The 24,080-nt window shown below is 47.1% G+C and overlaps 2 protein-coding genes and 1 long non-coding RNA gene across 9 annotated transcripts; 1 reads left to right on the forward strand and 2 right to left on the reverse strand.

Annotated features, from left to right (window-relative positions):
• Window positions 1-106: 106 nt before the first annotated feature.
• Window positions 107-15,785, reverse strand: LOC149287037 (DNA-directed RNA polymerase III subunit RPC9-like). 3 transcript variants are annotated; one of them, XM_089493313.1, is made up of 6 exons: window positions 15,722-15,785; window positions 7,598-7,634; window positions 6,343-6,441; window positions 5,909-6,003; window positions 1,933-1,990; window positions 107-433 (listed from the first exon to the last, which is right to left on the reverse strand). In XM_089493313.1, the coding sequence occupies exons 3-6, from the start codon at window positions 6,397-6,399 to the stop codon at window positions 284-286; spliced, it is 360 nt and encodes a 119-aa protein (XP_089349439.1). In that variant the 5' UTR covers window positions 6,400-6,441; window positions 7,598-7,634; window positions 15,722-15,785; the 3' UTR covers window positions 107-283. The 3 variants fall into 3 exon arrangements, with proteins under 3 accessions (XP_089349439.1, XP_089349437.1, XP_089349438.1); XM_089493311.1 differs by lacking the exon at window positions 15,722-15,785 and adding an exon at window positions 9,695-9,781; XM_089493312.1 differs by lacking the exon at window positions 15,722-15,785 and adding an exon at window positions 8,353-9,674.
• LOC149287038 (argininosuccinate lyase-like) lies at window positions 11,237-23,949 on the forward strand. Of its 5 annotated transcripts, none has more exons than XM_089493301.1 (17): window positions 11,237-11,567; window positions 13,430-13,503; window positions 15,706-15,921; window positions 16,387-16,470; window positions 17,254-17,310; window positions 18,511-18,608; window positions 18,809-18,886; window positions 19,831-19,908; window positions 20,099-20,151; window positions 20,467-20,529; window positions 20,882-20,996; window positions 21,193-21,277; window positions 21,524-21,583; window positions 21,749-21,832; window positions 22,383-22,463; window positions 22,743-22,849; window positions 23,690-23,949. In XM_089493301.1, exons 2-17 carry the CDS (start codon window positions 13,492-13,494, stop codon window positions 23,832-23,834), a joined length of 1,416 nt encoding a protein of 471 aa, XP_089349427.1. In that variant the 5' UTR covers window positions 11,237-11,567; window positions 13,430-13,491; the 3' UTR covers window positions 23,835-23,949. The 5 variants fall into 5 exon arrangements, with proteins under 5 accessions (XP_089349427.1, XP_089349430.1, XP_089349428.1 ...); XM_089493304.1 differs by having other exon boundaries at window positions 11,242-11,567; window positions 15,727-15,921; XM_089493302.1 differs by lacking the exon at window positions 11,237-11,567 and adding an exon at window positions 12,200-12,417.
• LOC149287039 (uncharacterized) lies at window positions 17,240-20,418 on the reverse strand. The gene is made up of 3 exons (XR_016277518.1): window positions 19,765-20,418; window positions 18,523-18,717; window positions 17,240-17,319 (listed from the first exon to the last, which is right to left on the reverse strand). It is a non-coding gene; the product is annotated as an uncharacterized LOC149287039 (long non-coding RNA).
• Window positions 23,950-24,080: the final 131 nt, after the last annotated feature.

The following is a 24,080-nucleotide window of genomic DNA, read 5'->3' on the forward strand; positions in this document are numbered from 1 at the left end:
CCTTAGTCATAGGAGCGCATGAGTAAGAGAAACATGGAACTGACTGGAGCATCAAAGCCAGTTCTCTCATCCCACATAACAGTTGACAGAACATTGAGACAAGAGCGAGTCATTAAACATTCTGCTATTAGTCAGTTGTTCTCGTCATGGGTAAACAATTAAAATGTGAAACAGATTGCACAGAGCGGTATCACTAAACAGTGGGAAAGTTCTTCAGGTCGTTGTGACGACCCAAATGGCTTCTCTGGAGCCACATTTGGGTGTGCGGAGTCCAGGGCTGCTCCTAGGTTTGGTCCCCTTCCTCCTCCACTGCCATAGCCGTTGGCACCGGCGGCTGCTCCTTCGTGGGGTCTCCGGGGAGGATGCTGGTGACCGTCTGGAGGAGGGATTCAATTTGCTCTTCTGTGAGCCTCTCCTCGCTTTCCTCCACTATCTGCAAAGCAAAAGCCACCAGCGTTATCTTTAATGTCCAAAGACCTGACAGATGGTTGCTCATACCACGGATAGGCAAATCTCCAAAGACAAGGTATTTCCTCCAGAGAAAAAGGTATTTTGGTATCTATGGCAGGGGATGGCCGGCAGGAGGATGGACCAAGTATGGGAATTGGCCCCCGGTCCCTGCAAAACTGCTCATCCCTGGTTTATGGGATCAAACAGGAAAAGAGGAATGGGTTAACCCAGGCTAAAGCTACTGCAACTCAGGTCCTATTAGTTGCAATGTGAAAAGACAGTCTTATTTAACTCGCATCCCACTGGTTTCACCGGAAGAGCCTCTACCTCAGCCAGCATCCAATCCTCTTTGCTTCTACAATGCTTTCCTTATTTATTTATCTGAAAGGCTTCTCTGCGGCATTTTTATTGCAGGGGTTGTTTTTAAAAGGGGTTACTCAGCCACACAAATACACAAACTGTATAAACAGTATAAAGCCTGCAACAGATGAGAAACAGACAAGACAAAGATGGTTGAGTTTAGAGGAAACTACACTCATCCCTCCACATTCGCTAGGGTTAGGGGCACCGGACCCCCGTGAACGTGGAAAAACCGCAAATGACAAAAACATTGTGTTTTACCTGACAGAACACCTCTCTAGGAATCTCAAGTACAACTCTGTGGTCAACATTTGCCAGACACTGACCATAGAGTTGTGCTGGAGGAGCTACAAATGCTTAGCAGAGTATTCTCTCTAGGTCCTTCAATGTGACTTTTGGTTCAAGTTGACCACAAAGTTGTACCGGAGGACCTAGATGTTCCTAGAAGAGGACATATGGGTGGTTCAAATTCCTTGCTAGGTTCCTTGGTAGCTCTGTCTGTCCCTTTTCTTTAGTAGCCTAAATAAAAGACAGGGGGAAATCTGCAAGTGAGGCCACGTTGAACGACATCCGCCTGCTTCAGTTCCACATCCGCTGCCTCAGATTTGTCTTCGGAAAGCAGTCTGGAGCCGAGGCACTTTGCTACACAAGAAGGGGATTAACCTAAGAGTAATCCTGTACTTTGGATTCTCTCCGGCGATGCCTAATGGACTTACTTACGGCAAGGAGAACAAGAAGCGGAAACCACCTTCCTTGCTGAATCAATGACCCGACAATTCCCAGGGCTTCGGTGGGAGCGGACACCATCTCCCGTTATTTGCTTTAGCTACTCACTTCCCTCTAAAAGACAGGCGTTTTATTTGCTCAGGGATGCTGCGGCTCACATTGACCAAGCGTCATGGGTCAATATCCATTTATTCCATAGCTCTCAAAGATCCCCTAATGTCAAAGTGGAGGGAAGGGGGAACAAAGCAGGCCATGGCTCAATGCTATGCAATTCTGGGGATTGTAGTTTGTTGCGGCACCAGATTTCTCCAACAGAGAAGGCTGCATGTCTCACAAAACTAGAATCCCATAGCAGTGAGTCATGGCAGTTAAAGTAGAGACAACCTCCTCACTTACCAGCTGGATCTCGACGGCGCTCACCGGACGGTGGTTGAGAAGCTGCAGCTTCTCTGCCCTGCGAAAAAGCAAAGAACACAGTGCTATATAATTTTGGGATTCTGGTCGCAAGAACAGTCCGCTCGGTAACACTTCTTTGGCCACACAACACTCCCCAAAGAGCTGCAGGAGAGATGCGCAACCATCGCGGACAAAGTAATTTCGGGGCTTGGAAATAGCTTTGCCACCACATCGGTCATCCTCCGTTGCAATCATTGGCCCCAGAGTTTTGGAACGGCTCACTTTCTCTCCCATAACTCTTTGCTCAGCGGTTTGCATCCAACAGCACTACAGCGTAATAATGCTTGAGATACCATGGTGCAATGGTTTGAGTATTGCCTTGGCCTCCAAGAGATCAGAGTTTGAATCCCTGCTCAGCCACAGAGACTGACTGGGCGACTGTGGGCAAACTGCACTCTCTCAGCCTCAGAGGAAGGCAACAGCAAACCCTCCTTGGAAGAAATCTTGCAAAGAAAACCCCACGATGGGGTCCCCCTTAAGGTTGCCATGGATCAGACATGAAGAAACACAACAATAAAGATCAGAGGGTGCTTATAAAATACTATATACATGCTTACTATTAATTTGCAAGCAATAAGGCGCAGCAACAGAATATTGCAGTGTGAGGTGTTCTGCTTCAGTACAAAGTTCCATGTTCAGAGAAGTGTGTTTGCAAGAAATGTGTGCAACAGAGAAAGATTAAACTACATCTGCCTCCCAGCAATAGTGTGTGTGTGTGTGTGTGTGTGTGTGTGTGTGTGTGTGTGTGTATATATATATATATATGAGAGACTGCAACTCCCATACGCATAACAAAGCCAGAATCATCTCCTTTCATTCAAGGCATTTCAATCAAAGATATGTTTCTCCTTCCAGAAATTCTTAGCATGTCCTTTCAAAACAAATCCGAGGCCAGGCTTTGAAGGGGCCAGTGGGATTTAGCAGGGCTGAGGCTATCACTGCCCATGACCTCTGTGGCCTGGAAGATAAATGTATTTATTGCTGATCTGATTAAGGGCCTGTGACCACCGCAAGGCAGAAGGCAAGGAGGCAAAGCCAGTGTATTAGATAGTTGCAAAAGCCATGCCCGCCTAGGAGAGAATTCCCCGCTCTATTGGGGTTTGAGATGTCAATGCTTTGGGAGAGGTGGTCTTTACGCTTTCCATTCAGGAGGCAATGAGACGAAGACGTGTGGGTAGAAAATTACGGTCTAAATATGCTTTATATCTTGAGGTCTGGATAGCACTACTATAGGAAGTGGGCTTATGGCCATGAAGCTCATGCTAAAACAGAAAAGTGTTGCTACATTCCTTTTCCCCCTTCCGCTCCCTTCCTTGTATTTAGTGCCTTGACTTATGGAGACCCCATGCATTTGTCATAGGTTTTTCTGAGGCCAGGAATCCTCAGAGGGAGCGTTGCCAGCTCCTTCCTCTGGAATATAGCCTACAGAGCCTAGGATTCGTTGGCAGTCTTCCACCCAAGTACTAACTAGGGCTGACCCCGCTTAGCTTCCAAGATCAGGCATGGCTTGGTGCCTTTAGGAACTTGTACTTTTCAAACCTGCTAGCAAAGAGATCAAGGCCAGCAGCTCCCTCTGCTGTCAGTAGTGTCTCCTCGCCTACAATTCTGCTTCTCCACTTTCTTTTTCAGAGGCATGTGTGTTGTGTGCTTTCAAGTCGTTTCCAACTCATGCCTATCCAAAGACAAACCTATCGTGGGGTTTTCTTGGCCAGATTTGTTCGGAGGTGGTCTGTCATTGCCTTCCCGTGAGGCTCAGAGTGTGCAACTTGCCCAAGGGTCACCCAATGGGTTTTATGGCCAAGGTGGGAACCGGACCCTTCACATCGCTCTCCCAAGACACTGTAAGGCATCCTTTCCACCATTTTGGCGACCGTTCTTGAGCCACAGAATCTCAGAGACAGTCTCAGTTTCCAACTGCAATGCAAAACAGCTCTTTTCCCTGCTGTCAATGGGACCTGCTTGGTGAAAGCCAAAAAGCATTTCAGGTTTCATTGAAGCGGGGTGCATTACAAACTGGAAGATCCGGTCAAAGTCAGCCGATTGCAAAGGGACCGAAATGCAGCCTTCCCTTGTGACTGATGGCTTTTGACAAGTTTCGCTGCCTCTCTGCAAACAAGGGGCCTCTGGATTGCAAGGCTGGGCAGGATATGCCTCTGATGATAAGCCACACCAAAGAGAAAAAGGCAATACCTTGCAGAGGGACAAAAAGAACCAGTTCAGTCCGCTTGGCATTCCCCACAAAAGGCCAACAACAGAGTGCTGAAAGAATCTTGTCCTCTGTCACAGGAATAGAGTATCTCCCATTCATTTCAGTGCTTGGCAAAACCACCCCAGTGGATCCCAGCCCCTGTATTCAATGATCTGTTTGTGCAAGCAAACAACCTTCCACACGATCCTGTCCAATCGCTGCATGTTCAAGAACACCACAAATGAACTACTAAGAAAGCCTCATAGACAGTCTCTCTGGAGCAAGTGAACACTTTGCACCAATCTTGCACAAAGCCAGGTACAACCAGCACATCAGGGTTGCTTTCATTGTGCATTCCTGCATGGCAGGGGTTGGATTTGGTGGCCCTTGAGGTCTCTCTCACAACTCTATGCTTCTATATGATCCCCTAAAAGGATTCTAGCATTCTGCGTCCAAGTCAGAATTGCTTGCATTGAGCACCTCATCCGAACAAGGAACCAGCTCTGGTTTGGTCACTTGAGATCTCTTGGTGGGTCAGAATCTTCCCCATCTCTTTGGACTGGGATAAACTGGGACATGGAAATGTCAGAACTGAACCTGAGCAGACATCGGCAAAGATGAAGCGGGGTCTTTCCCATGCAAAGCTGTTTAGGAGAGGTTGCATGATGTCGCCTGTGTCTTTGTCTCCCCCAACTCTCCTTTCCCTCACTGATTGTTCCTTAGATGTGCATTTACAGGAGGAAGGATCCACTCTTCTGCCTTGTCTCCCCCACAAACTGAGACTACAGTTTGTAGAGGCGCGAAAAAGCAACGGAGGTGTCCAGACACCTGTTGGCTTAGCTTGGCCCTTGGACATATTCCCCTGCTCAACCGGAGGGATAAACGCCTGTTAATCTGAGATTATCACCATCTGACGGTGGCTTTAAAGCACTGTGATCCAAAGCCCCTTTTCCCGTTCCTACCGTTTACAGTTCTGAACGCTTGACGGCTTATTTAGTCAAGGGGCTGATTTTAAAGAGAGGAGAAAGGAGGGAACATTGAGATTTTTCCAAGAATCTCTACAGCCGAATGCAAGCCATGAAGAAGGAAAGACTCAAACCAGATTAGATCAACTGCCCAGTTCAGTCCCCGTTCGACAAACGGTCAGCCAGGGGGCTCACCAAAAGCGCATGACCAAGACAGTGCTGCCCTGTCATTTACCCTCTTAATCTGGAGCTAAGAGGATAAGAGCCATCAAGGATGAAGCTTCCTTCAGCCGCAGTGAAGTATAGAGGCTAAGAAACAGGGATGTAAGTCAGGATGGCGTTGATCTGAATGTCACCTCTGCCATTAAAACTCTCTCACAGCTTGAGGCACCTTGATCCTTAACCTTAACCCTAACTACTATGGGAAAGATTATCAACATCTACTAAAGGAGTGAGTACCTCTGGAGGGCAGGGGGGCCATTTTGCTAGCTGACACCATCAGGCCCAGTCAGGCTTTGAGCTTCATCAGCTCATCCCTATGCTCTGATACAGCCATTCTTTCTGTATCATCTGTTATCATCCTTTGCATCCAATTCAGTATCTACCTTGTCAGGTGCCAAGCTGCCACTTGAAATACTCCAATGGAAATCAAGTGTGTTTTAGGGATCCCATACGATTCAGAAAAATCTACTACACAATTACTGAGGTCACAGCTATCCAACAATTCAAACCCATGACCACCCATCCCAATTAAATAGCTTACTTGGTTAACTTGTGGTTTTTCAGGACTGTGAGGAAGTCTCTTACGACTTCGGGGCTCTGGAACTTGCAAGGCGTCTTCGAAATGTACTTCAGCGTCTGAAAGGACGGAAAAAGGACGTTGTGCAGGTTGTTCTAATGCTTATGTCTGAAACAAAATCATCTGCTATTCTTTTGGACGGTGTGAAAAATCCCCTCAATAAGAAGGAAGGAAGGAAGGAAGGAAGGAAGGAAGGAAAAAGAGATGGCAGAGGGAGCCTTTGAAGCTAAAGCTTTGAAGCTTATAGATTATTGATGTAATCACACCTTTATTAAAAGATGGAAGTGTGGATTTGGAAGACCGAGAAAGCCTTGTGCATGGAGGAGCACACAAGGGATCAGGTTGGAAGGCTCCCATCTATAATAACTGGCCTGTTCCCATGAAGGGCTTTCACTCACCTCATACATGATGGTGTTCAAATTCTGCTGGCCCGCGCTCTGCTTGCTTTTCCCCATCTCTCGGCGTTGCTGCTTAAGATCTGTCAGCAGCTGGTAGACCTGAAAGAAGCAGCCTTTCTAAGAAGAGGCCTCTAAATGCTGTGGGAGCTTTAAAAGGGCATTTTCCGTCAGCCAGGGCACATCAGAAGAAGAGATATACGTTGTTTGTTTTCTCAGCTGTACTGGGACCATTCTGTTCAATGGCAACATCCTGGGGATTTGTAGCCTGGGAAGGCACTAGAGGAGCGCTCTGGCTGAGGACTCTCCATGCCTCTCTCCAAACTACAAGTCCCAGGATTCCACAGCTGTCAAAATGGAATCAAATACAGTTTCATAGTGTGAAAGTTGTGTGATGCGCGCACTCAGGGTCCTGTTCACACTATGCACCTTCTACATTTAAATCAAAGACATTTAAATCAAAGCTGGATAGACTTCCAGGCTTATGAGGCCAATATGGTTTTCCCATTTGTACCCTAAATCCACCAACCCAAGAGAATTGCAAAAATGACACCCCAGGAAGGAGGACAACGAATTGCAGAGGAAGGTGACTCCTAATACATTGCTCAGTGCTGTAATTTCATGTCAGAACCAGAACTGAAGCTCACCACAAAGCCCTTCACGCAAAAACTGATTCCTCTTCTCTCCAAAACTCTCATTTCCGGTGGTCCGGTTTAGGAGGACAAAGGGGGCTTTTCATGGTCACTAGAGCGTGAGTCTCCCTTATCTAAAATGCTTGGGACCAGAAGGGTTTTAGATTTTCCCAGAACCACTGGGACGCACTTCTTGACCACTTGGACATCTAAGATTACATACCAAGCATCCTTTGAACCACACAATTTGAATGTGCAGGTTGTTCTAATACTTATGTGTTGTTATTATTTCATTAAGAGGGAGAACAGATTTTTCTGTCTCAAACACTAAAGCATCTTAAGAGGGGTCACTAATATTTAACTCATCTATTAGAACGTCTTTATCCTGAACTTTGGGTCTGAACTAGAACCTAAAGTTCCTCTTGAGTCTCAGTTCTAGGAGAAAGGTGGGCTGCAAATCAAATACATTAATAAATCACACCTATATTTTAATTAATAAATACTAGAAGTTGGTTCACTGTCCTCATAAGATCAGTAATTATTCGATGGCTACTCAAACAACAATACAAAGGCATGAGGGATTTTCAGAGGCAGATAGTACATGGTTACAGAGCCAATCATTTTACCTCGTAGTTGCTCAGGAGGGCTGCATTTCCATCTTTCCTAGGAAACAAACCAACAACGAGACATTAGTGTGCTTTAATAGGATGTGCAACACATTAGTGTGCTTTAGTACGATGTGCAACACATTAGTGTGCTTTAGTAGGAGTTGCTTCCCCGTTTTGAATTTGATGCCAGTGAGGTTATACAATGCGTGTGCCAACTAAAACTCGGATAGGTATATTCTAGTCCGAATCCCAACTCAAGCGCAGAAGGGTTAGTTTGGGTAAGCCGCATTCTCTAAGCCAGAGAGGAAGGCCATGGCAAACCTGCTTCGGATCAGGATCTTATCTCCCTAAATAATAAATAAAGGTGATTTAATTGATACATATATATTATATATATACATGTAAAGGCAACATTCAAACCCAGCGGAGAACCGCAAGCCCTATACATCCTGGAGACAAAGGGTTCTGCTGAACCGACAGACAGCAGAGACAACAGAAAGTCGCCGCCGCGACACAAAAGAAAAAGGTGGCCGAAGCGATTCTCGGGGGCCTCCATGTTTTAAAAGTACAATGTATGACGTCAAGCGCGGCCGGCGGCTTGAATGGAAAACCCCGCACTCATCACTTTCGCACCAAGTTCGACGCCTCTTCCACAAACTTCCACAGGTTCTAGGCATTGTTTGCTCAATGGCAATGGAAGGGGGGAACGTGGGAGGAAAGAGAGGGGCGCAAAATATGCTGAGACGCAGTTCCCATCCCCTTTTTTCGCTGACCCGGCGCAAGCGGGGTCTCCGTGTTTGCGTCGCGTAAACGGCTGTGGTTATGTTTCTGGGGGGTCGAGAAGTATGTTTAAATTCCTTGGGAGTCTTGGTGTGCCGTCCGCATCTTAAGGGAAATCCCAGTGAACAAAACCTGTTTGGAAATAAAGGAAAGCTTGCACAGTAGTATAGGAAGCCACTAGAATATACAAGTGGGAGTTACTCTGGAGTAGCTGCTGGCTGTTTTAACATCGGGCAACTTTGGGAAGCCGGTCAATAATAGGCATGAGATAAATATCCTATTATTATTATTTCTGGATAATAGTAATACTGGCCCTTAGTATCCACTGGGTTTGGGTTTGGATAACCAACACACAGATATAGGAGAAGGAACCCAGTTTGAGACCCTGGCTTAGACTTGGAATGGTAGTTGATTGTGGCACCAGAGATGTCTCACAAAACTACATTTCCCAGGATTCCTCAGCACTCAGCCAGGGCAGTCAAAGCGATCTCTGTGTGTTAATTTGCACCACAATTATGAAACTCTCCATAGTATTCTTCTCCACTGTTAGTACTAGTGTAACAGATACCCCAACCATAAACTAGCACAGAGCCAAGGCATTTAGCAGTAGTATAATATATACCCTTGCCATAAATACAATGTATACCCCCTAACATGAACTACAGCTCCCAGAATCCCCTAGCAATGAGAAAGGACAGTCATACTACAACTCCCAGCATCCCCTAGCACTGAGCCAAGGCACTTAGTAGTAGAATAACATATACCCCTGCCATATAGACAATGTATATCTCTTCCATGAACTACAGCTCCCAGAATCCCCTAGCACTGAGAAGAGCAGTCATACTACAACTCCCAACATCTCCTAGCACTGAGCCATGGTAGTTAGTAGCAGTATACCACATATACCCCTGCCATAAATACAATGTATACCCCTTAACATGAACTGCAGCCCCCAGAGTTCTCTAGCACTGAGAAGGGCAGTCAAACTACAGTTCCCAGCATCCCCTAGCACTGAGCCAAGGCAGTTAGCAGTAGTATAACATATACCCCTGCCATAAATACAATTTATACTCCCTAACGTGAACTACAGCTCCCAGAACCCCCTAGCAATGAGCCAGGGCAGTCAAACTACAACTCCCAGCATCCCCTAGCAATGAGCCAGGTCCCAAACTGCATTATTTTCTGCAGTGCGTGTGTTTTGGAGCAGAGAAACACAACTCCCAGAATGCCCCCCTCCTAGCAGACTGGAGGATTCTGGGAGCCAGTGTCCTGAAGGCGGGGAAACCCCAACTTCTCCAAGGCTTTGCCCTTTCCCCCTCAGGTCCGCCATCTTACAGCTCCATCTCTATGGTTCCAAGAGGGAAAAGGAGGCGAAGGGCTTCTCTCTGAGGCTCTGAGGAGGCAAGGGGCGGGGCTTGGCGCTGAGGAGAAAATGGCGGCGCTCTGGGGAACCACAACTCCCACAATGCCTTTCGCTCTCCAAACAACACTTCCTCCTTCACACTCTGCCCTGACAGGAACCATAGAGGAGGGAAAGAGCTTGTTTTCTGCTGCTGCAGAGACTAAGAGTCAAAACACTGCAGAAGTAACCCAGTTTGAGGCTTGCTTTTAACTGCCTTGGCTCAGTGGAATTCTGGGAAGTGTAGTTTTTGTGAGGCGCTGAGCCTTCTCTGTCAGAATAAACAACAGTTCCCAGGGAATTCCTCTAGAAGTTAAAAGTGGTCTCAAACTGGATTGTTTCTGTAGTGTGTTTTGTTCACCCAAGACATGGAGTAAACAGATTCAAGCTACAGGGAAAAAAGAGATCCCACCTCAAATCTCTTTCCCTGGAGCATCAGAAAACAAGCTTGCTCCCTCCTTAATATGACATCCCTTCAAATACTTGAATAGGGCTCTATCATATCCCCACTTAATCTTCTCTTATTCATCTGGGAAGAATGAAGAATACGGAGTCTCTTTCCCTGTAGCTTCCATCCATTGCTCTGTTGTGTCCTGTTCTCTGGAGCATCAGAAAACAAGCTTGCTCCATCACCCTCAATGTGACTCCCCTTCAAATATTTAAACATGGCTCTATCATATCACTTCTTAACCTTCTCTTATTCATCTGTGAAGAATGAAGAATATGGAGCCTCTTTTCCAGTACTTTGCATCCATTGCTCCATTGTTCTATTCTCTGGAGCAGCAGAAAACAAGCTTGCTCCATCCTCAGTGTGGCATCCCTTCAAATATTTAAACAGGGCTATCACATCAATAGAAGTATAGTGTCTAGATGGAGGGAAGTGATAGTGCCACTCTCTTCTGCTTTGGTCAGGCCTCACCTGGAATAGTCCAAGATTCACAATTCAAAAAAGGATGTGGACAAACTGGAGCGTGAAGTAATGCTATTATATGAGTAATGTGTAATGTGTTATATTAAAAGCTAGCATGGTGTTGTGCTTTGAGGGTCGGACTAGGAATCTGTGTGACCTGGGTTCAAGTTCCCCACTCAGCCAAACAAACATCTTCATACTGAACTAGCAGTGTCTAAGCAGTTTAACTGTAAGCTAAACCCAAGACTCTTGGGCAAGTCTTTGGGCAAGTCACATTCTCCTATCCCAAAAGGAAAGCAATGGCAAACCACCTTGGAGAGAAAAACCCAGGATAGGTTTGCCTTAGGGTCACCATAAGCCAGAAATAACAAAGGAGGAGATAGCACTACAAACGGATCAGAGCCATGCTGGCCCTGAGTTTTCAAGACCTGAGCAACACTATTGATAACAGAGAGATTTGGAGGTCTCTCATTCATTTGCCGCAAGTCAAAGTCCAGAAAGGAAATCTGTGTTTAATGAATAGGATCGGGGTCGACGAAAGCATGAGACGCAATCCACACAACAAAGCTGGCCGTGCAAATGTTCCTTATTCGCTCTTTGCTGGAATAAAACCTCCTCTCTCTCATTCGTAGGCTGGAGGGACTTGCCCCAGTTAGTTATGTTTTTGGCACAGAGATGCCACGAAAAATGTTGGCGGCGATCCCATCCCGGCCGTGTCCCATGATCCCGCTAGGTCCAGCCTTGTGTATAAATCCTGCTTTTTTCGGTTTGCAGCAAGACGCACCTTGCAAACGGAGGAACCTGTCGCCGAAAAGTCTCTCCGGGAGAGAAAAGGGAACTTTCTCCCCCTGATTTCCGAAGCGGTCGCGGTGCGCCGGACACAAAAAAGGAAGACAAAGGTGCCCTGTTCTTTCCCTTTTCCCTTTGGAAAAGTGTGCTCAGCATAGCAACGTTTCCACCGAAGCTGCAAATAGGCCAGTGTGTGTGTCTGTGTGTGTCTCTGTGTGTGAGAAAGAGAGTTGTGCAAGTTCGTATGAACTATTCAAAGCAAAAAAAGAGGGCCCATTGTGAGCGGATCTGCCGATGTGTTTGTATTCTTTGTCATGAAAGATGTTTACCCCGCGCTGCGTTTTTGCTGATCACGCCAAAGTGTCCTTTTGTGTGTGTGTGTGTATACAGGGAAAGGAAAGGAAGGGGGGACACACACATAACCCTATTCATGAAAGGACTGGTTTTTAGAAAGGACCCAAATAAAGGACAAGCGGCTCTTCATGCAAACTCAGCTGCGTTTCGCCAGCAGTTTCAGCGCATAGGCAAAACTGTTCTTTCTTCCTCCCTTTTCTTCCTCCTTTCTTTCTCTCAATGCTTTCATTGGGTCCTGTTTTTTAGCATCCCGCGTTCATGAAACGCCGTTCCTCTTCTTCCTTTGCCTCCAAGCTAACGTTTCGTTCCTGCTTCGTCGTGCGCTAATTCGGCCGACTTCGCGTTTCAGAGAAATGCATAGTGGTCCTTTTCTCTTTTGTATAAAAATCGTTGTTCTTCCCTCCCTTCATTAAAAAAAAAAGATTTAAATTAACTTTGATTGTGTTTTTATACACAAATGTAAGAATAAAAGGGATCAACTTGACAGCGATCGGTCGCAGCAACGGAGCGGTCAGACCTCACCTGGAATATTGCGTCCGGTTTTTGGCGCCACGATTCAAGAGGGATAATGAAAATATGGACGGTGTCCAGAAAAGGGTGACCAAGGTGGTTAAAGACCTAGAAACCAACAATTTAGGTTGCTGGGTATGTTTAGCCTGGAGAAGGTTAAGGGAAGCCATGAGAGCAATGCTGAAGGGATGTCATGTCGAGGATGGAGCAAGCTTGTTTTCTGCTGCTGCAGAGACTCAAACATGGAGCAAAGGATGCCAACTGCAGGAAAAGAGGTTCCACCTAAACCTTAGGAAGGACTTATTGACTATAAGAAATGCTTGAGAACGGAAGGGATATGCTACAATATAAATATAAACATACAAGGTAAAGGGGCTGTAATATAAATGCTTATTGCGTTTAAGTATGCAACGACATAAATGTGCAACGATATAAATATACAAGGTAAAGATCCTATAATAGAGATGTTCCCTGCATTTAAGTACGCAACAGCATAAAAAGGCAACAATATAAATATAAATGTCCAATATAAATGTGTTGTAGTAGATATGAGCATGCAACAATATAAAGACAAACACGCAACGTGAAGGTGCTACAATACAAATGCGCAACGCAGGCATTTATAATTGTCACAGGGAAGATCAGAAGTAATTCCTTTGCTTTCCCTTCTATTATCTTTTTTTCCATGCTCTCTTTCACTTTTCTCTTTCTATCGGGTGGTTTTCCCCCCCTTTCCCTTTCTTTTGCAAATTTCGACAAGGCATGCGGGGCATGAGGGGGCGTGGCCTCCCATTCATGTTCCTGTTGGCCCCTCCCTCTGGGGGCGTGGCTTGGAGGGGCTTCCCTGTGAAAAGGGGACCCCCTTCCCAGCTAGAGCAGCAGAGATCGGCTGGGTTGCAGCAGGTGAGACCATGCCAAGAGGACCCAGGATGGATGGAGAGAAGGCAACTTTTGCACACACAAAATTGTGCAAAACAGTTCTTTTTGTGCAAATAAGTTGCGTTTCTTTTTCCTGCCCTCCTTCCTTCCTTCCTATCTTCCTTCCTTTCTTCCTTTTCCAGCTCTTCCGAGCCTTTCTCCAACTTTTCTTTTCTGCCTTTCTTTCCAGAGACCAGAGAGAGAAGAAAAAGGAAGAGGTAGAGGAGGACGACCACGACAAAGTCTCCAGACATGGCTTCTGAGGTGAGCTGAGGGAAGGTTTAACCCCCCCATCTCTGTATCCCTTCCTTTCCTCACTCCTCTCCCCCCAAAATCAAATTCCTGGCCCTTCACTTCCCCTACAAGAATCAATGTAATGCAAGAGTTGCACAAGGCCCTAGTTCAGTGGTGCCAAATGGACCCTCCGTGGTTCGGGGCAGTGTATCTCTGACTGTACAAATAATGCAGTTTGACACCACTTGAAATGTTGTTGCTCCATCCCACGGATGTGTAGTTTTGCGCGGTGTTTAGCCTTCTCTGCCCACGACGGCCGAACTGCAAATCCCAATACTCTGGAGCATGGAACCATTAAAGAAAGGGGTGTCAAACTGTGCTATTTCTATGGTGCGGATGCACCCTCTGACAGATGCAAGGCAACCAGACAATGGGGTTTTGCAAGATGCCCTATATTTGATCACTCAGAAATATCTGGCTTGTTGGAGGCAGAATACTAGGCCAGGTGGGTAAAGGTGCGTGACTTGATTCTCATCCCTAAAACACAACCTCACCCCCCAAAATTAGTCTCTTCAGGCTTTCCTGTAGCTTTGCCTGACTCCTTTCAGTCCAGAACTCAGCTGCCCAAAATTTGGAGCGCCCCAGAGGTATTCAACTACAATCTCCATCATCCATCATCCTTACCACAGCTAATGGAGAGCTCCTTTTATTAGGCCAACCAAAGTGCACCAACACACCTTTTGTGCATCTGGGTTGGCTTGAAAAGGGAGCTCTGCTTTGTGGATTTGGGATGTTACTGTACTTTGCTGTATGGCCAGCGCAGCTACCGCTGAGCGCTCCAAAACGGCCCTATGAAACTCCAACTCCATTGCACTTTCCCATCCTTGGGATCATAGTTATATCAAGATCAAGGCATCCATGATAATAATGTCGTTCCCCCCTCTGCCTCCTCCATGTATCTGTGATCTGAAAGCAAACCTTCCTTCTCAGCTAGGACCGCAGAGCTTGTCTTTTCACAGCCTCGCAACCCATGTACAAGTGGAGTCTCAAGGGTCAAATTCTTTCCCAGCAAGGCTTCTGGAGCCATGGAGAAATCCACCCCCAGCTACAGATTTTACCTTGGCTTGGCCTGAGAGTCGTCTCTCTCTCTCTTGACCAGTGACCTTTGACTGGGCTATTGAACGGCCGGAGCGCATGACATGCCGGCTTCGTATTTGCTTTGGGAAACTCCACCAATGGGGCCCAACAGCATAACCAGGTCCTATTTGGACTCTCTCCTTGATATCCAAGGAGCCCCCAAGCCATTCTTGGTGCTTGCAGCGAGGAGGAAAGCTGACCCCACATTGTTGTTGTTGTCTTTCACAGTAAATAAATGCCTCTTTTTGACATTTTTGGGTGCTGCTGCGGAGCATGAAAAGCGAGTGAGTTTGTCGCTGTGTGCCTTCAAGTCACTTCAGATATATGGGAACCCTAAGGCAAACCTATCGCAGGGTTCTCTTGGCAGGATTTGTTCACTGCCTTCCCCTGAGGCTGAGAGAATGCGACTTGCCCAAGGTTTCCCAGTGGGTTTCATGGCTAAACTGGGAACTGAACCCTGGTCTCCAGAGTCTAATGGTCCACCTAAACCATAGTCTAAACATAGCCTCTCCTCCTCTGGATGTCTCCGAAAAGGAGGGAGCTGGGCATGTCCTGCTTGGTGAAGAGAAGATGGAGAGGGTGACATGACGGCCCTCTTTAAATATCAAGGGTTGTCATAGAGAGGAGGAGAAAACACCAGAGAGTAGGACCAGGTTTAATAGTGGTAGAAGGCAGAGACATATAGCGGTGTTAGTCTGGAATATCAGTCCGCAAAGCGATTTTATGGCGTCTTTGAGACTAACTGTGCAAAAGAAGTTGTAGCATAGACTTGGTCTGCTTCCTCAGATGCATGGAGTGAAGTGGCCACATTTCAAATGGCTTAGGCCAGTTCTTGGCCTTCCAGATGTTTTGGATATCAGTTCCCATGATCCACGACGGTTGAGGCACCTGGGAGCTGATGTCCAAAACACCTCGAGGACCAAAGTTTATGTCCAGTCTCGATAAGAACCATCTCCCCCCAACATTCACCCGCCAATCCCGCCACCCTCGCTCTCCTCTAGTGGGCCGCCATCTTGAACAACGCTTGGCTTCTTCAAGATGGCGGCCCAAGGAAGGTGGAACCAGAGGATGCTCACGTTCTTGCTAACTTGGAAGGAATGTTCTCTCTTACCTCAGGGTGAGAAACTGTACAGCGGGAGGCTGACCGGGACCATCGACCCCATTCTGGAGCAGCTGAACTCTTCCATAGAGATCGACCAGCGCTTGTCCGAGGTGGACGTCCAAGCCAGCATTGCTTTCGCCAAGGCTCTGGAGAAAGCAGGCATTCTGTCCAAATCGGAGCTGGAGAAGATTATCGGGGGGCTAGAGAAGGTAAGGTATATCCATAGGGGGGGAATAACCTCGCCATAAAGCACTTATAGGCCACCTGTGACCCTCGGGGAGATTGCGTGTGGCTCTTCCCTGTGAGATTTGTACTTTGGTGTGATACTTAACCTTCTCTGTCAGAGGGCTCTGGGGCCACAACATTGCGTAGCATGGAGCCATGGCAGTGAAAAGTGGCACCAAACTGGATTATTTCTGCAGTGTGGCAGCAGCCTCGATTCCTGTTTTGTCCTGAGAATGATATGTTGAAATCTCAGCTCTTTCCCCCACTTCGGCTCCTCAATCGCTCCCCAAATATTCCCCCCTCTGTGCAACAAGATAAGCAACAAAATCCCCAAATGGACTCTCATGGCTGTGAAACACATGCCTGGCCCTCTAACTATTTTTATGGCCGGGCAGCAAGGAGACCTTGTTAATGGCTAACTGACCTTCTTTTTTTGCTGCACACTGTAGATTTTGGAGGAGATTTCTAAGGGTGAACTGGTGATCCTGAAGACCGACGAAGACATCCACACCACCATCGAGCGCAGGCTGAAGGTTGGTTTTGTGCGCTCGGCTCTGGACCTCTTTTCTTCCATGTCTGACACTTCCGGAAACACAAACATTTGGAATCAGAGATTGGGAAACTCAGTCCTTGGGCCACCCCTGGCCTTCATCTCAGCTTCCCCAGATGGCTTTGCTATAAGCTTTAGTCCAGGGTCTCTCTCTCTCCTCCCTTGTAAAAAAGCCAAAATGCCTTTTCAAGGATTGTTGTGTAAAGCTACCTTTGAGCCTTGACTGAAAGAAGTTGTCAGTGAGAGCTTTCGTAGACATAGGCTCATGCCGCCAAGTTCTTTCTTTCGGTTAGTATCAAAGGTCCTGTAAGATCTCTTCGTATAATTGATTTTACAGACCAACACAGCTATATCTTTGCATTTTCCAAGTCCTGGGACTTGAGCATCCACGGATTTTGCTAACCCATGGGGAGGGTCCTGGAAACCAAATCCCAGCGGCTACTGGGGGCCTACTATACTAGTAATGGTTGTAGTAATGAATAGAAGTGGAGGAAAGCTTTCAGAGGAGCACAGTGATGCTGGCAAAATGAACATGCCTCCAAAAGAGTCAGAAGAAGTGCCATCAGTTCCCAGCAATAAGTATAGATGTACTTACATTTTGTATGGCCGTTTATCTAAAGATGCCAATGAAGGGACCAGTCCTCTTTATTTTTAAAGACCCTGAGAAATCTGCACAGTTTCAAGGGACTAACCCCAGAAATGTAAGGAGGCTGCCTTCAAATGTCCATCCGACTCACAAAACTCTTTCTTCTCTCTTCTTTCCCAGGAGCTCATTGGGGACGTGGCTGGGAAGCTTCACACCGGACGCAGCAGAAATGACCAAGTAGGAGAACTGCAGAAGGGTTTAAAACAGATATTTAAAATATAGAGGCACCAGCCGCCCCACCGTTCCTGCATTTCATTTCTCTTCCTTGACTCCCTTTGCAAATGCAGCAGAGGGATTCATGGTTCCCAAACTTTGGTCCTCCAAACATTTTTGGGCTTCGCCTTCCATAAGCCCAACAAGCAATCATTCTGGGATCTGAAGTCCAAAACATCTTGGAGGGCCAAAGTTTGGGAAACACCGGAAGGCCATGCTAAGAATCTATGCTCTAAAGATAAAATATAAGAATCAAGCTCCTGGCTCTTATAATATGAATAGTGCCAACCAAACTATTTCCCAGGGCCAGCATTGCAGGCCTTTCCCAGTCTTGAAACCATAGTCCTTCTTGGTCTGGCAAAAGGCGGCCCTCCCTCGGCTTATTCCTATCGCCCTCTTTCCCTCCTCTAGCGCATAGCTGCCGTTGAAAGGCACAGTGGCCTGGTGGTTAAGGAACTTGTCTGCATCTCTGAAGGCCATGGGTTCAAGTCCTGCTTATGCTCACACTGGACGGCTGTTTCCAGTTATTTCAGCAATGAAGGGGTACAGGAGCCACGCCGCTTTTTAAATCTTGTGTTTACCCATTTTCCCTGTTTCTGCATCCAATTCATCCGGCGGTGGCCTTTGGCTCCCATGTCAGTGTTAAACCCATCCCAGGTTTCGGTTAGTTCCTAGGTGTGACATGGAAGTCACCGGTCGCCACTAAATCAGTCATAGGGCGCAATTTGATTCCACTTCCCATCCTATGCTGAGCATCACGGCTGCCATTTTGTTTTCTGCATGGCGAAAGGGTCATTTGCTCTCCTCCGAAAGCATTGACCCATAACATCCTTCCATAAGATTGTTTGGGACAAAGAAGACATTGGGGTCCCCACCAGAAGAGTCATGCAGCAGAACCTACATGGCTGGCATGATTTTAAAAATGCACCCCATTTGGAACCAAGCTCAGGAAAGGGACTTTTTTCCTGGGAGTTGCAGTCCAACAAAAGCCCCTTTTCCATGAGCTCTGGCTCTGGACCACATTCCCCAGCAAATAAACAACAGGCATCAGCAGAAAGAGAAGTGTAGTTCATCCCATTGATTTTTCTGGTGGGTGGATTTGGTTTGCCAGCGTCCCCCCCCCCTTGAATGGTGACATCCTCTTGCCTTATGGCTCTTTTCTAGGTTGTGACCGACCTGAGAATGTTGTTGAAGAGCTCCGTCACTTTGCTGACCACTCTCCTGCAGCAGCTCATCCGGACCCTAGTAGAGCGTGCGGCGACGTAAGAGAAAACCCCACGGGGATTCTGGGAACGGCAGTCCCTTGAAGAAAGGCACTGTCCCGAGCTCTTGGTTCCAGGCAGCCGTCCGCTTTGATCGGTTGCAAAAGGGCTGACGGTGTCATAAGAATTGTTAGCATGTTGTTAAGAGTCGCCTCGAAAGGTGAGTCTCTAACCTGAGGTCCCCACTGCTTCCCTTGCAGCGAAATCGAGATCATCCTCCCCGGATACACTCACCTGCAAAAGGCCCAGCCAATCAGACTGAGCCAACTCTTACTCAGGTAACCCAGCTCCACTCCTCCGTCCCAGGGACCCATCTGCTGCCATTGCTTTTTGCTGAAGCTCCCATTAAATAAGTCACTCCCGCGATCACGGCAAGCTGACGTTCATCTGGTCAGAATGGACCGACGAAAGTCAGGATGGAAAAGTTACTATACATCAGGATATGAAGCTGTAAAAATTGCCAAACCATCAAGCTGAAATGGTCTCTCTTGAAGAGTGTGCTTGATATTCTCAGTCATACATTTATTTATGTATAAAGTATTTTCTATCTTTCGTATCCACGCAAAAATTGCATGCATTCATATACTGATATATAATATCCTTTCTTTTGGGATCCCTGAAGGGTCTTGGAACCAAACCCCAGCAGATACAAACGGCACACTGTACAACAGCTGATAGATTGTCTCTGAGCATACAACTGAGACACAACACTAAGGAATCCCAGTGGCAGCGGATATCAGTGGAACAGTGACTCCATTTCAGGCTCCTCTAAACCCTTCTTTAAACCTGGATTCACTGCCCCACTGACATGGGAGTCACTAACCGCTACCGCATAATCCCAAACTAGGTTTCTACCCTTTGCAGGGGGATTAAAGAGCTCAAGTTCTACTTCTAACAACCCTCCTCTCCCTAGTCTCCTGCAGTATCCTTCTCTTTGTAGAGTAGCACTGGCCAAGAGAGAGATCCTCATCCTTGTCTGTCTTTGTGGGTCTCTATGGTACCAAGGTGACCCTCTGGCCATCCTCCTGCACCATAAAGACCCACTCTTGGCCACTGAATTTCTGCCTCAACCGCGTTGGGAAATAATCTAGCACCGGCTTTGGGGGTGTCTTTGTGCATACATCAAATGCAACTCGCTCTCGTTGCATTTGCCTACCTTGTAAAAACAAGACGTATGGGTTGTTCTCCTGCTCAGCCTCCTCTCCTTTTTGACTTTCGACAGCCATGCCGTGGCTCTGACCCGCGACGTCGAGCGCCTCAGTGAGGTGAAGAAAAGGATCAACGTCTTGCCTCTGGGGAGGTAAGTTTTCTTTGTTGCTTCTGGCGGAGGGGCAGGTGTTCCCGGCGAGAGGATGCTGTGCTTTGCCAGTCATAGGATCGTGACCGATAATGCAACACAAGGAAGGAAAATAGAGGCAGAGGGTTCAAAGAAAGAGGCTCATTTATGTATATGATGGGATCGTTCTTGCTAAACCTTCTTTCTCTCGCAGTGGAGCCCTGGCTGGCAACCCTCTTGGACTGGACCGCGAGCTCCTCCGCAAAGGTGGGTGGCTGTACATCTCACAGCAGCTGGGGTTTGCATGTCCAGTTTGCGGGTTTGGGTCCGAACTCTAAAGGACCTCTCTAGCATGCGGAAACGTGTTAATTCAGAGGGTTGGAGAAGAGATTGCAGGTGTTTGGTAGTGAATGAGATGCACTCTGTATGCACTCAGGGGTTATCTTGGAAGTTAGGCTGGAAATTACAGTCCAACAAGAGTTAGAAAGCTGCTTGGTTTCCATTCCTAGGCTTACAGCAAAGCTTGTCTATCCCTTCCCTTGCTTCTTAACTCCTCAATTTCTCCGTCTTTAAATATTACAGAGCTGGATTTTGCGTCTATCAGCATCAACAGCATCGATGCCGTGGGCGACCGCGACTTTGTGGGTACGTGCTTTCTCCCGTCTCCTTTTGTATTTTGGTTTCTTTTCCCTTTTTCCTTTCTCTTGAGGCAGAATTTGGAGACTCTTCCGAACAATTAAGCCTTATGAGAAACAATTTAGGAAGCTAGAGATATAGGAGACCAAGAGATGGCATGATCGCTATGTTTAATACCTGAAAAGCTATCACAGAAGACGGAGCGATCTTGCTTTCTGCTGCTCCAGCAATCAATAGATTTGAATAGCAAGAAAAGAGATTCCGCCTAAGCATTAGGAAGAATTTCTTGTTTGAGAGTAAAACAAACTGCAATTTGAAAGCAATAACAGACATTTCTCCCTCTCTGTCTCGGTTTCCCCAGTGGAGCTTCTTTCTGCCGCTTCCCTGATCATGATCCACCTGAGCAGACTAGCCGAAGACCTCATCATTTTGTCCACAAAGGAGTTTGGGTTCATCACAATCTCGGATTCGCTCTGGTAATTGTCTGGCCTTTTTTCTAGCAGCCTCAGCTTAGCATTTGGTGGCCTTTAAATGGCAAGGTTTGGGTGTTTTGCCTGGGTTTCTAATGATGCTTATATCAAGGGAGGGGGATCGGTCCCACCAACAAACCAACGTTCCTCCTAATGCTTTCCTTTGGGAAACGTCATCTCTTCTTTCTCCCTTTTTCTTAAGCACTGGGAGCAGCCTGATGCCCCAGAAGAAGAACCCAGACAGCCTGGAGCTGATCCGCAGCAAGACCGGCCTGGTCATTGGACGGGTGAGGATGAGTGCCAAGCGGCCCTTTGGGATGCTCAATCCGCTTTTTGCTGGGGCCTGAACTTTAAAGGCATGGTCCAAGGTGCCGAGCCAGTTTTGGGAGGGATATACATTCCAGCTTGTCGGAGAGTTGTGCAAAGTCCATATAGATCTTATTTGGTCCATAAATGAAAAGAAATGGTAGAAGGAACCATCTTGTCTCTCTGCAGCCCTGACATGCCTTCTTTCCTTCTCTATTCCTTTGCAGACTGTTCAGCTTCTTGTGGTGCTCAAAGGACTTCCCAGTGCCTACAACAAAGATCTGCAGGTGCAGTGCTGGGACTGATGCTTTCCTGGCATCGCTATGGCTGTTACCTTCAAGCACAGCTTGCCGGAGGGGAATCTTGCTCGGTTGGGTCAGAGGGAGCTTTGTGTCTCGATCCAAACAGGTTCCAATTCCTCTTTAACGTATTTCTTTTCCTTCTGCAAACAGGAAGATAAGGAGGCGGTGCTGGATGTGATTGACACCCTGACCCTGGTCCTTCAGCTGACCAACACTGTGATCTCCACTCTGACAGTGAGCATTTAGGGTCACGGTGGTCCTGGGGTCTCCTTCTTCCCGTTCCTGGTTCCTTTCCATCCATGAAAAAGGCTTTGCAACCCAAGAGTTTGCATCGCTAGTCCTGCTTTATTTCCACAACCCAGCCTGCATTGTATTGAAAGACTGGATCTTGGCACTATCCCTCCCAAACTCATGTTTTAAAAAGAAAACTCCTAAAGGGGAAGTTTTTTAAAAACCCTTTAAGGTTCCTGAATGGAGTTTGGATCATCTGCTTCTTTAATGATCCAGAACCAGATGGACTCTGACTTAGATGTTCAAAGTTTTTCACTAAACAAGTAAATGCAAGTTGAGTCTCCTTTAGCCAAAATGCTTGGATTTGGGATTTGGGGGGATATTGAGATACCTGCACTTGCATATAGGGACATAATGGGACATCTTGGAAATAGGACCCAAGTCTAGAAAAAGGGGGACTTGCTTGCCCTCTGCCATGTTTCCATACTGAGCTTTTGCTACTTAGGACCCATTTACTTGGGATCTTTTGTAACGCTTTCCTTCTCTCTCCAAGATCAACAAGGAGGCCATGGAGAAGGCCCTCACCCCTGAGCTGCTGGCGACTGACCTGGCCAACCTCTTGGTCCGCAAAGGGGTGAGTATGGGAGATTCGGACCCACGAGAGAAAGAAAACCATGAAAGAGTGGGAATACAGAGGTTGCCAAACTGCTGAATAAACACATGTATCTTACTCTGGTTTTCTGGCTGTTATCAGACAGATAACATGAGCCATAAGACCCATGCAAAACACTGGGTTTTCAAAGCTTGGCCTGTATCATATATATCAAAAGAGAAACTATAGGCTCAGCGAATCAATGGCCTTTGAGGACCAGAGCGGCACCTTTCTGAGCTGTGTGTCCCTTTCCACATCCAGGTGCCGTTCAGACAAGCGCACACCACTGTGGGGAAGGCGATCCAGTTGGCCGAAAGCAAAGGGGTGGCAATAACCCACCTCTCTGCGGAGGACCTCAAGAGCATCAGGTATGTACCAACATCTCCCAGATACTTCTGTCTGCCTCAAAGGGAACTCCTCTTGCATTGAGCGACACAAGACCACTAAGAAATCTCGGTCTGACTCACTTGAAACAAGATACAGCCAAGTTTGTAGCCAATGTAGTCGTAGTCGTGTGCCTCCAAGTCATTTCTGACTTATGCCAACTCTATAACAAGGTTTTCTTGGCAAGATTTGTTCTGAAGCTCTGAGACTGAGAGAGCGCGGTTTGCCCAAGCTCACCCAGTGGGTTTCCATGGCCAAGTAGGGATTCAAACCCTGGTCTCCAGAGTCATAGTCCAACACTAAAACCTCTATGAATCTACCAACACGGCACACTCAGATCACACTAAAGGCATCTGAAGGACCAGGTCACTGTGAACCTTCTATTGGACCTTTACAGGCCTCCTTGGTCAGCTCTGCATTTATAAATTGGAGAGGGAAGAGTCCATGTAAAAACACCCTGCAGGACCCAGAGCGAAAGACAAGAACTGTCTAGCTCTTTCAAAGATCTTATCCTTGATGTACATCAATTTAAAAAGGGTGGATCATTTAAGATTTGGACTAAGCTTGGAGTAGGGAGAATGCACTTTGAACTCAGCTTGCAGCCACTGAAATAAACTGAGGACAAAGGAGGGAAGAGGAAAGCTGGGACATTTCAACAACAGCTGGAGAAGTGGGACAGCAGAGGATGAATGAGGGCCGTCCCTGGGATACTGGGAAGGTCCGAGGGATGCGACGCAATGTTTTAGGAAGGCGAAAGCATGGTCTGAGGCTACCTCTTTCTTTTCTTTATCTTTTCTTTCCTTCCTTCCTTCTTCCTTCTCCAGCCCCTTGCTGAGCACGGAAATCTCCCAGCTGCTGAGCCCCCAGAACAGCGTGGAGCAATACACTTCGGCCGGCGGGACGGCCAAGAGCAGCGTGACCGCCCAGATCGAGCTGCTGAAGGAGATCCTGAAGAAGCAGAAGGAATAAGTTTGGCGTGTGGGGAGAAGAAAAGGCCAGAGCCTCCATGGCGGCGGAGGGCTTCTGCGCATCATGTTTAACCCAGAGTTAATAAATATAGTGGTGTATTGGATTTCACTGAAAAGCGCTCGCCTCCCGTCTGGTTCTTTCTCTCTAGACCCTGACCAACTTTGTTGCGTGCCTTCAGGTCATTTCTGACTTATGGTGACCCTATAATGGGGTTTTCTTGGCAGGTTTTGTTCAGGGGGAGCTTTG

This window comes from Sceloporus occidentalis, unplaced genomic scaffold, assembly GCF_023333645.1.
Source record: "Sceloporus occidentalis isolate IW3139 unplaced genomic scaffold, rSceOcc1.0.p SCAF_64, whole genome shotgun sequence".
Taxonomy (NCBI): Eukaryota; Metazoa; Chordata; class Lepidosauria; order Squamata; family Phrynosomatidae; genus Sceloporus; species Sceloporus occidentalis.

What these genes read in the sequence shown, in the direction of transcription:
- LOC149287037 (XM_089493311.1), bottom strand. An exon ending in AAAAACCACAAGTTAACCAA is followed by an intron (nt 1,991 to 5,908) that starts GTAAGCTATTTA and finishes GCTTTTTCGCAG; the next exon opens with GGCAGAGAAGCTGCAGCTTC. An exon ending in GCGCCGTCGAGATCCAGCTG is followed by an intron (nt 434 to 1,932) that starts GTAAGTGAGGAG and finishes TTTGCTTTGCAG; the next exon opens with ATAGTGGAGGAAAGCGAGGA.
- LOC149287038 (XM_089493301.1), top strand. An exon ending in CCGCGAGCTCCTCCGCAAAG is followed by an intron (nt 20,152 to 20,466) that starts GTGGGTGGCTGT and finishes TAAATATTACAG; the next exon opens with AGCTGGATTTTGCGTCTATC. An exon ending in ACCTCTTGGTCCGCAAAGGG is followed by an intron (nt 22,464 to 22,742) that starts GTGAGTATGGGA and finishes TTCCACATCCAG; the next exon opens with GTGCCGTTCAGACAAGCGCA.